This window comes from Triticum dicoccoides, chromosome 5B, assembly GCF_002162155.2.
Source record: "Triticum dicoccoides isolate Atlit2015 ecotype Zavitan chromosome 5B, WEW_v2.0, whole genome shotgun sequence".
NCBI lineage: Eukaryota > Viridiplantae > Streptophyta > Magnoliopsida > Poales > Poaceae > Triticum > Triticum dicoccoides.
Genome location: NC_041389.1, coordinates 680,638,175 through 680,650,245, shown reverse-complemented (window position 1 = coordinate 680,650,245; position 12,071 = coordinate 680,638,175). Strand labels below are relative to the sequence as shown.

At 51.3% G+C, this 12,071-nt stretch overlaps 1 protein-coding gene across 1 annotated transcript; it reads left to right on the top strand.

Moving 5' to 3' along the window:
• The first annotated feature begins 9,608 nt into the window (after positions 1-9,608).
• On the top strand, positions 9,609-11,568 carry LOC119312586 (protein GRAVITROPIC IN THE LIGHT 1-like). Its single transcript, XM_037588320.1, has one exon. It carries the CDS (start codon positions 9,788-9,790, stop codon positions 11,279-11,281), a length of 1,494 nt encoding a protein of 497 aa, XP_037444217.1. The 5' UTR covers positions 9,609-9,787; the 3' UTR covers positions 11,282-11,568.
• The last annotated feature ends 503 nt before the right edge of the window (positions 11,569-12,071 follow it).

The following is a 12,071-nucleotide window of genomic DNA, read 5'->3' as shown; positions in this document are numbered from 1 at the left end:
TCCCGATCAAGTACCGAATGTACGGAACCTCCGCGTTCAGCACACGTTCAGCTCGATGACGTCCTCGCCTTCTTGATCCAGTAAGAGGGGCGAAGTAGTGGATGAGTTCCGGTAGCACGACGGCGTGGTAACGGTGTTGGTGAACAACAATCTCCGCAAGGCTTCGCCTAAGCACTACGAAAACTATGACGGAGGATAAACTAGAGGGGACGGGTTTGCCGGCACATGGCTTGGTGTTTCTTGATGTCTCTTTTGTGCTAGCCCTTCCCCTCTATCTATATGCTGAGCCCTGGGGTCGAAACTTGGAGTAAAATCCTCCTCCAAGTCAGTTTTGCCCGAAAGGCAAGAGTCCTTCTCGGACTCCAGGGCTAGACGCCAGGGTTCCCGGTGTCTACCCCCTAGACGCCAGGGTTCCTGGCGTCTAGCCTCTGGTATCCACAAGACTTCCTTTTTCACTTTCCAAAAGCCTTGTGGGCTTTCCCCTTTGGCCCAAATAAAGTGTTCCCGTATCCAAACATTTCGGGAAACATCTGGAACCCCTTTCGATGAATTCTGGAACCTTTCCTGAGACCAAACACTATTATCCCATATATCAAACTTTATCTCCGGACCATTCCGGAGTTCCTCGTCATGTCCGTGATCTCATCTGGGACTCCGAACAACATTCAGTTACCAACATACATAACTCATATAGTACTATATCGTCAATGAACGTTAAGCATGCGGACCCTACGGGTTCGAGAACTATGTAGACATGATCGAGACACCTCTTTGGTCAATAACCAATAGCGGAACCTGGATGCCCATATTGGCTCCTACGTATTCTACGAAGATCTTTACCGGTCGAACCGCATAACAATATACGTTGTTCCCTTTGTCATCGGTATGTTACTTGCCTGACATTCGATCGTCAGTATCTCAATACCTAGTTCAATCTCGTTACCGGCAAGTCTCTTTACTCGTTCCGTAATGCATCATCCTGCAACTAACTCATTAGTCACATTGCTTGCAAGGCTTACAATGATGTGCATTACCAAGAGGGCCCAGAGATACCTCTCCGACAATCGGAGTGACAAATCCTAATCTCGATCTATGCCAACTCAACAAACACCATTGAAGACACCTGTAGAGCACCTTTATAATCACCCAGTTACGTTGTGACATTTGGTAGCACACAAAGTGTTCCTCCGGTATTCGGGAGTTACATAATCTCATAGTCATAGGAACATGTATAAGTCATGAAGAAAGCAATCGCAAATAAACTAAATGATCAAGTGCTAGGCTAACAGAATGGGTCAAGTCAATCACATCATTCTCTAATGATGTGATCCCGTTTAATCAAATGACAACTCATGTCTATGGCTAGGAAACTTAACCATCTTTGATTCAACGAGCTAGTCAAGTAGAGGCATACTAGTGACACTCTGTTTGTCTATGTATTCACACATGTACTAAGTTTCCGGTTAATACAATTCTATCATGAATAATAAACATTTATCATGAAATAAGGAAATAAATAATAACTTTATTATTGCCTCTAGGGCATATTTCCTTCAGAATCACCCTTGATGACCACGACCGAATAGCTACACTACAGAGTTATCATCAGGAGTGCGTTACGAGGTATCACCCTCGGCACTCGATAGTATTTCTACAAAGTCGAGCAACAAAGGGGGTGTGATGTGATGTGAGGTGTCGGGCTCTGGTCGTCGATCACGTTGATCGAGTCGTCGATGATGAAGCAGGGGCAACAAGGACAAGGTGGGGTCACTGATGGATCACTAGCCAACCTATACTAAGCAGTTTAGGATAAGCAGGTAAGGTACAACAATAGGTACAAAATCAAGCTATGCATCAGAATAGGAGCAATCAATTATAGTAGCAAAATCTAATGCAAGCATGAGAGAATGGAATGGGCGATATCGGGATGGTCAAAAGGGGGGCTTGCCTGGAAGCTCCGCTGAAAGGGAAGAAGGATCGTCGTCGATGTAATCGATCACAAGGGCATCAACAGTGGTCTCGGGGTCTACCAAAGAGAAGAGGGGGGAGAAACGGTAAATACAGAGAAAACAAGTGCAATACTATGCATGACAAGACAACAAGCAGTGATAGGGATGAACTAACACAAGGCTACACGATACCGGCGAAGGGGGGAAACATCCGAGAAAGTTTTCCCAAAGTTTGGCATTTTCGGACAGATGAATTGAAGGGGGGCAGTTGCATGTTCGCTATGCTAGGGGCATGTGGCAGACAAATTGACAACAAAATCGGATTTGTCTCGTTGTTCTGAGAAACTTTCATGTAGAAAACTTTTTCATCCGAGTTATGGATTATTTTCTATGATTTTTTTAAGTTTTAAAAACAATTCCCGATTTTATTTTTAATTCAAAAATAATTGCTAAAATGCTAGATGCACCCAACACAGTGTACACAAAGTGTACACAGTGACTGACAGGTGGGCTAGGGGGTCCCAGTTGACCAGTCAACTTTTGACTAGTCAACAGGGGGTGGGGCCCCCTGTCATTGAGACATTTAACTAATTACAGATTAATTAGCTAGTTGATTCATTCATTAATTTTTTAATTAATGTATTGATATTATTATTATTATTTTAATCCCTTTGAAAAAAACAGGGCGCTGGGGCCCATAGGCCAGTGGCTCAACCGAGCCACTCGGGTGCTAGGCATAGCGGGGCGGGCGTGGGCGCCCGTCGGGGCTGACCCGAGCGCGGCGGACGGAGCCCAAGGGCGCCGACCGACCGGGGCCGCGGTTGGCAGCAGCGGCGATGCGGAGCGGGGCAGCGGGCACCAGCGCGAGTGGGCGAGCGGCGGGCACAGGGCGGGGCCGCACGCTGGAGGCAAGGCATAACGTAACACCAGAGCGGCGGCGGCGGCGGGTCCCGGTGAGCGACGGCGGGGCCGCACGAGTGGGTGGGGTTCGGCGAGGGAAGCAGAGCTCACATCGTGTGACTGCGATAGCAAGCAGCAGGCAGCGCCGGGTGATTGCGGGCGTACAGGGGCGCATCGGCACAAGCTGGGGGACGGAGGTGAGGGCTGTAGTGACGGTAGGCGATGGTCGGAGCACGGGGTGCTCGGGTTCGTCGTTTCACGACGAAAATGAGCAAGGCAGCGGCATGGTCGGCACCAGCAGAAGGCCATGACCATGTTGGCGTGCTTGGTTGGGCGGGAGCAGTGCTATAGCTATGGTGCGAGGCGTAGCGGTGGCAGCGAAGCTCGACATCAATGGTGGCAGTAGTAGGAGCAACGGGTCGAGCAGCGGGTAGAGGGGATTCGTGCAGGTGCTCATAGCGTTGATGAGAAGGTCTAGGGGACGCAGGAGGAGCTCGAGGTGGCGCGGATCGACACAGTGGCCGCCGGAGCCCGAGGAGGAAGTCAAGGTTGGGGGCGGCGTCACGGGGACGTCTGATGTCTACTATACAACCTTCTTCTTGTAGACGTTGTTGGGCCTCCAAGTGCAGAGGTTTGTAGGACAGTAGCAAATTTCCCTCAAGTGGATGACCTAAGGTTTATCAATCCGTGGGAGGCATAGGATGAAGATGGTCTCTCTCAAACAACGCCCTGAAACCAAATAACAAAGAGTCTCTTGTGTCCCCAACACACCCAATACAATGGTAAATTGTATAGGTGCACTAGTTCGGTGGAGAGACGGTGATACAAGTGCCATATGGATGGTAGATATAGGTTTTTGTAATCTGAAAATATAAAAACAGCAAGGTAACTAAGGATAAAAGTGAGCGTAAACGGTATTGCAATGCTAGGAAACAAGGCCTAAGGTTCATACTTTCACTAGTGCAAGTTCTCTCAACAAAAATAGCATAACTGGATCATATTACTATCCCTCAATATGCAACAAAGAGTCATTCCAAAGTCACTAATACCGGAGAACAAATGAAGAGATTATTGTAGGGTACGAAACCACCTCAAAGTTATCCTTTCTGATCGATCTATTTAAGAGTCCGTAGTAAAATAACACGAAGCTATTCTTTCCGTTCGATCTATCATAGAGTTCATACTAGAATAATACCTTAAGACACAAATCAACCAAAACCCTAATGTCACCTAGATACTCCAATGTCACCTCAAGTATCTGTGGGCATGATTATACGATATGCATCACACAATCTCAGATTCATCTATTCAACCAACACAAAGTACTTCAAAGAGTGCCCCAAAGTTTCTACCGAAGAGTCAAGACGAAAATGTGTGCCAACCCCTATGCATAAGTTCACAAGGTCACTGAACCCTCAAGTTGATCACCAAAACATACATCAAGTAGATCACGAGAATATCCCATTGTCACCACAGATAAGCACATGCAAGACATACATCAAGTGTTCTCAAATCCTTAAAGACTCAATCCGATAAGATAACTTCAAAGGGAAAACTCAATCCATTACAAGAGAGTAGAGGGGGAGAAACATCATAAGATCCAACTATAATAGCAAAGCCCGCGGTACATCAAGATCGTGCTAAATCAAGAACACGAGAGAGAGAGAGAGAGAGAGAGAGAGAGAGAGATCAAACACATAGCTACTGGTACATACCCTCAGCCCCGAGGGTGAACTACTCGCTCCTCGTCATGGAGAGCGCTCGAATGATGAAGATGGCCACCGGTGAGGGATCCCCCCTCTGGCAGGGTGCCGGAACAGGGTCCCGATTGGTTTTTGGTGGCTACAGAGGCTTGCGGCGGCGGAACTCCCGATCTATTGTGCTCCTGGATGTTTTCGGGGTATATGGACATATATAGGCGAAAGAAGTCGGTCAGGGGAGCCACGAGGGGCCCACGAGGGTGGGGCGCGCCCAGGGGGTAGGGCGCGCCCTGGACCCTCGTGGGTTCCTCGAAGCTTCCCTAACGTCTACTCCAAGTCTCCTGGATTGCTTCCGTTCCAAAAATAACTCTCCCGAAGATTTCATTCCGTTTGGACTCCGTTTGATGTTCCTTTTCTGCAAAACACTAAAATAGGCAAAAAACAGCAATATGGGTTAGGCCTCCGGTTAATAGGTTAGTCCCAAAAATAATATAAAAGTGTATAATAAAGCCCATTAAACATCCAAAATAGGTAATATAATAGCATGGAACAATCAAAAATTATAGATACGTTGGAGACGTATCAACGTCCGGTGCCGTGTCGCTAGACGGGGAGGGGTGTATGATGTAGGCAATGAAGAGGGAGCTCCTGGACGCCCTGGTGCAGCCCGGAGTGGCGCCGGAGCATGCTGACGGTGGTGGTGCCACGAGCTCCCCGCTCGGGTGTGGCGGATCTGGAGGGGGAGGAGCGAGAGGGAGAGGGAGTGGGAGTGGGGTCAAACGGAGTTGCCTAACAATTTTTAGAAATTGAAAGGTCAATTTAATTGTTGTTGGACCACTAAATTAAATCCCAGGGGCATTTTGGGAATTCAAATGAGGTTGGTTTCAACATGACAATGATCAAGGGAATTTATAGAATATTGTGAACATTTTAGCTTTACTGTTTGAATAAATAATTTATTTGACTTTATTTTAAATTTGAATTTGGAATTTGTTTGAATCAACATGGAACCTAGCAACAATAAAAATAATGACATGGCATCATTAACAGGGGATTACTGTAGCTTAATTATCCAGCATTACATTCTTCGTCGTCACCTCCTTCCTCTTCTCCCTCTTCTTCCTCTTCCTCGTCGTCCTCTTCCTCTTCTTCCTCGGTCTCGTGAACAAGGCGAGACGACGAGGCGGCATGGCTCGAGGAACCTCCACCGTTGTGGCTTGATGAAGCTAGGGCACATGTCAACCCACCAGGAGGAGGAACATGCACGTCAACCGAGGCAGCACACCCAAGCATGCCCGCTAGCCTGCGGCAACGGTTCATGATCTTCTGCAATAACAAATATAGAAGATAATGGCTTGGATCAGGTTTAGGGTTGCAAATAAGTAAGAACATGGCATGGATCAAATGTTTGATTGCTCAAATAGAATGCTACGAGGCTTAAAGTTACCTTCGTCGCTTCCCTCAGCTTGTTGTCACCCTCCACGATTTTGGGTCCAGAACTTAGCGCATTCGAGCCGTCGAAAATGTTTCTGTTCAGCTCTGCGGCCTACAAATCCAAGGATCATTAAAAAGTTAGCGAGAATGACCATGTCATCATCATTAGCACTTAGCTCGAATGCAATTCAAAAAAACTTACCACTCTGTTCATCAGGGGTGCATACTCCTTGAAATCACCTTGCATATCTCTGAGGTTTCTCTTCTATGCTTCATCCTCAGAGTCCTCCGCCTCCTGCAGTGATGCCATGTCTGCTTCCGTCCACCGTGGCCTTAGACGCACACGAAACTTGATGACATCGTCATACTAATTCATGTGACTCTCATACACATTCCAGCAAATGCCTGACCTCTCCCCGTCTTTGCGTAAGGTCCTCCCGTCCCACATTGTCACAAAAGACTTGTGCTCTTCGGCCTAGTCCACTATTGACTGAGAATACTGCCTGCTCTTCCTGCATAGGGGCATAACAAACAAGAAAACACAAAAGACCATAAGAACGTCAAACTTAAAGAAAGCACGGTAAAGAGATGGGAGCAAATACTTGTGAAGGTCGTAACCACCGGTGTCGTCGGGCCTTGCCGGTGGTGTGTGTTGCAATATGCCAAATTGCGTGGCCATGTGCTGTGGTAGGTGCCATTCGACGACGTACACGCATATCAGCAGGACAATGCACCGGAAGAGAAGGTTGTCTCGCTCGCACATCTCGTTCAGCTCAAACCCCCAAGCTCTATCATTGTACGACCACCAGTTAACCTATACAAAAGACTTTTAGCAACCGTGAAAGTATAAACATTAAAAACTTGCTTGCTCGTTGGTATACCTGAAAAGATGTTAGGTTGTCCAGCTCATTGGTGAGGCCTTGTACATCGCACTTCCCTTGCCCGAGAACACTTTTACCGTGTAGGCGATGGTAGGGTATCGAGCACTATCGCCATCCTCGCCATACTCCGTCCACTCTATCTGTGACTGTTTCTCAGGGCAACCAACCGGCAGCCGCTCCCAACTCCAAATTGAGAGGGCCCAGACACACCCACACATCCCAGACATTGTCTTGGTCCTCTGTGTTGCGTCATCCAGCTACAAACAACAATTGATGATCAGATGACACAATTTAAAGCAATTTAAAGTAGCACACACATAGGTGAGATATATGATGTCTTACCGAACGGTAGAGGTACGCGAGGCCGGCGGACCCCTAGCTGTACCCTGCATCCCAGTCATCTAGGAAGTCCAGGTACATCCATAGGGCGTTGTCCCCCGAGTAGTCAGGAAATACCACCTTTGTGAGAAGAAACCGCAGGTAGGCCCTTGCATACTGCTCCATGGTCCTCGGATCCGCATCTTGCGGGCATTCGGCCCGGTGGGTTAGGAGCCACGGTAGTGCTACACCGGATGTTCGGTTACTCTTGATGGGAGGGCAATCGCTGATGAGGGCGGTAACCCCATCCGGCCAGTTCTTCCTATCCACGCGCACAATGAGAGCATGACCCTTGACCGGTAGGGCCGTGATCATGGCGAAGTCCTGGAGCGTCACCGTCATCTCACCACATGGGAGATGGAAATAGTGCGTCTCGGGCCGCCAACGGTCCACCTACGCTATGAGAGCCATGTGGACAAGCGTCAGCGACGTACGCTTGAACTGGAGCACGAAACCCAAGAGCCCGGCTCTCCTGTAATATGGCTCGTAGCGGTTGTCGTACTTCATCTCTTTGACCTTGGTGTGGCCCCTCATACGTAATGGCGGAAGCATCTATCAATGTGCACACGAAATAGTTAGAAAAAACTTTTGAGAAGGCAAAATTATGATGCAAGACGTTGATCAGTGCTATTTACCACTCCGTTCTCGATGTAACAGGCGCGATGACCGTTGTCAAATGCCGGGTCAAGCATAATGTAATTAGTGACGATCACCGGACCAATGGAGGGCCTCCTGAAACAAGAACATTTTGTAATATAATCATATCATATCAAACCATTCAACTAACATCAATCATATCATATTCAACAAATGTAAAAAAATACTATGAATATGAACTACGGTTCATCTTCAAACCAGTTAACCTATCCTTTCATTCCATTATATCACATTAACCAATCATATTCAACCATTAAACTAGCATCAATCATATCACATTAATCAATCATATTCAACCATTCAACTAACATCAATCATATCATATTCAACAATTGTAAAAAAATATAAAGATTACCTAGGTTCACCTTCAAACTAGGTTCATCTTCAAACTAGTTAACAAATCCAACATATTCAACAACATCACCTCATTAATCATATTCAATCATATTTAACCACATCAAACATCAATAAATAATTCAAAAAAATTAACATGAACTAGGGTCCATCAACTATATAAAATAGGCTCTATCATAGTCAACTACCTCAAACATCATATTACTCCTAACTAAACAAACCTAAAAACAACAAAAATCAAAATCTACTAGATGGAATAGGGTTCATCTTGTGCCAAATAATGCGTCGAATCGGAAGCTTCTTAACTAAAACGAATTGGTGGGATTGAGAGAGCTTACTTTTCTCGTTTCGGAGCCATCTCGATCCGCAAAAATTGTTGACAAACGAAGAATATAGGATGGGGGGAGTGGATGGGATGAGAGAGGGGTTCCCCTCTATGTTCTTGCGGGCGGCGGCAGGGAGAAGATGGGGGCTGGGTTCATGGGTGGGCCCCATGAGCCGGGCCCCCGCGGGCTTATAACGGTTCGACACTTACCGCCAAGGACTTTGGCGGTAGGGTTGCACCACCTACCGCCGGGTGACCTGGCGGTAGGGTCGAGGGCAGCCATTTGGCAAGGCTGACGTGGATAAGTGGGCTGTCGCCGGTTCCCACGGCGGTAGCATGTTCAAGCCTACCGCCATGGTCCCTAGCGGTAGGAAAAAGTTTTGTAACTAGGGTCAGATCATGCTGAAGTTAGCTAAAAGGGTCAAACCATGAAATTTTGCCTGATGTTGATTGCTCGGGCGAGTGAGCTTAGCGTAATCACACACTTCCAAAGGACAATCCAAAAGAAAAGCCACAGTACTGCTAGTGCTAGAGTGCTAAGGGCATGGCCAACGGTATGCCCCAAGGGTGATGCTTCACGGGCCAGCTAGGCTCGGATGCCAGCGTGTAGCAAAAGTCGATGCCCTGCAGAGACAGGTGGTTCTTCTGCAAGAGGCTGGCTCCTGAGGAGAGAGGTTGTGGTCCAACCAAAAAAATAATCTGGAAAGAGAGAGGATGGGTGGGCTTGAGATGGTGTGTGCTAATAAAAAGTTACGGCTATAGGGTCCATCCAATAATAGCTTCAGATTTTAGCGTTGGGCGATTAAAACTCCATACCATAGCCTCACTCCTTTTGGTCTAGCTGGATGCACGGGGCAGCACCAACGTGCTGCCCCCATTGTACATGCCCTAAAAAGGCCAGGACTCAAGTGGATTAGAGAGGACTGTGAGTGGTACTTTAGCAGCCAATAATCGGATGGAAGCGACGGTGCTCACTGTTCACTCATAGCTGAGCTGACCGGAGGTTAATAAACACGTACGTAAAAGTAAGTAGCAGCACGGGACCAGCTCGGCTCAGCTCAGCTCACTCCCTTGTCCGCATCTAGCCGCGCTTCACACCGCAGAGCATCTCTTTCTTTCCTTCCTTCCCTTGAATCCGCCACCCACGACCACGAGCGCAGTCGCAGCCTCACAGTCAGAGTCCAACCCAGCGAAGCGAGAAGAAAGCAGATGGCGAGCAAGGCGGTCACCATCGGCGATCTGATCCACCGCGTCGCCTCCTCCTGCCTCTCCAACCGCTTCCCGGGCAACTACACCCTCGACGGCTCCGACCTCGACGACGACGACGACGACGACGACCCCTTCGCCGACTTCGGGGACGCCGCCGACGCCGACGCCGAGGACGACCAATGCCCGCGCCCCACGGTCCGGCCGGAGGAGGGGGACGAGGAGGCCCGGAGGCTCAGGATCTGGGAGGAGGCGGAGCAGGAGAAGAGGATGGCCAAGAATGCCGCGGCGGCCGAGGAGGCGAAGGAGGCCATGAAGGTGGAGGGGGCCGAGCGGGCGGGCGACGCGGAGTCCCTCATGGCGGAGGTGTTCGACGCGGTCTCCGGGGTGCGGCGCGCGTACGCGGCGCTGCAGGGCGCGCACTGCCCCTGGGACCCCGACCGGATGCGCGCCGCCGACGCGGGCGTCGTCGCCGAGCTCCGCCACCTCGCGCGCCTCCGCGACCGCTTCCGCCGCGCCGCCGCCAGCCCCGGCGGCCGCATCCCGCGCCCCAGCCCCTCCGCGCCGCCGCTCCGCGAGGCCGTCGCGCCCTACGAGGCCGCGCTCGACGACCTCCGCCGCCAGCTCCAGGGCAAGCAGGCCGAGGTGGACGGGCTCAAGGAGAAGCTCGCGGCCGCCGCAACAAACCGCCGCAACGCGCGCCTCCACCCCTCCAAGAAGCACCACCACCACATCCTCCTCGCCGCGCCCGCCGCGGAGGCCGGCGCGCCGACGGCGGAGCTGTTCGTCGCATGCGCCGAGCAGGCCCGCGCGGCGACGCGGGCGTTCGCGGCGCACCTGCTCCACCTGCTCCGCGCGGCGGGGCTGGACCCGGCGGCGGCCACGCGGTCCGTCACCAAGATCCCGGTGTCCTCCCCGCAGCTGGCCAAGCACGCGCTGGAGGCGCACGCGACGGCCGTCCTGCTGGGCGGCTTCGAGCACGAGTCCTTCTACCTGGACGGGTCCCTCTCCTCCCTCCTCGACCCTGCAGCCTTCCGGCGGGAGCGGTACGCGCAGTACCGCGACATGCGCGGGATGGACCCGGGGGAGCTCCTGGGCGTGCTCCCGACGTGCGCGTTCGGGCGGTACGCCGGCAGCAAGTTCGCGTCCCTGCTGCCGCCGCGCGTGGAGGAGGCCGTGCTGGGCGGCGAGGAGCACAAGAAGGCGGTGGGCGCGGGCGCGCACCCGCGGACGCCGTTCTACGGGGAGTTCCTGCGGGCGGCCAAGGCGGTGTGGCTGCTGCACCTGCTGGCGTTCGCGCTGGAGCCGCCGCCCAGCCACTTCGAGGCCGGGCGCGGGGCCGAGTTCCACCCGGAGTACATGGAGAGCGTGGCCGGGTCAGCTCCCCGCGGCGGCGGCATGGTGGTGGGGTTCGCGGTGGCGCCGGGGTTCAAGCTGTGCAACGCCGCCGTGGTGCGCGCCCGGGTGTACCTGGTGCCCCGCGGCAGCCGACAGTGATACCCACCGTGGCTGACGGGCGAGATCACGGATGCGATCAGCCGGAGCCACCTGCTAGCTGGAGCGGCTCGTTGGTGCAGCTACCGGAGCTGCATTTGACTCCCTGCATTAATTAGTTCTCCTCTCCACTGTACCTGGTCCTTGCTAAATCTAAGCTAGCTGCTTCTTCTCTAAAGAAAATCTCATGTGTTGTTCACCGAAGTGCCCCAACTAACAGTACAATTTTTCCTGGCTCATCGTGTACTGATCAGTACAGTTTCCTTGCGCGACCGTGTATCATTCGGACATTCAGCTGGCTCATCATTGTGTGCATTGATGCTACACTGTGCAGTGTGTGGGGCTAAATTTCGTGTTTTGACTCTTTTTGGATACTATTTCAGAATCTGACCCCCTTTGAATTTTTTTTGGAATTTGACCCTTTCGCCTACCGCGAGACACCGTGACGGTAGGATTGTACAACCTACCGCCAGTGGCCCTGGCGGTAGGTGCCTGACGGCCGTTTGCCGGGCTGACGTGGAAAAGGGCCTACCGCCAGGGCCCATGGCGGTAGGGTACTGAAGCCTACCGCCGGAGCCTCTGGCGGTAGGGTCCTGTGTGGTGGATAAGGTGGGGAGGGGCTGTATATTTCCTCTCTTTCCTCAACCACTCATTCAGGCCACACACTACTCACCTCTCCACCGAGCTCAAGTCTCCCCCCCCCCCCTCTCTTTGAAGCACTAGAACCTCTCAAATCTCTCTCATTTGCTTGAGATTTCACTGGTGGATCCGAATCATTTTCATCACCCAAGGT

What these genes read in the sequence shown, in the direction of transcription:
- LOC119312586 (XM_037588320.1), top strand. Translation starts at nt 9,788, where the DNA reads ATGGCGAGCAAGGCGGTCACCATCGGCGATCTGATCCACCGCGTCGCC.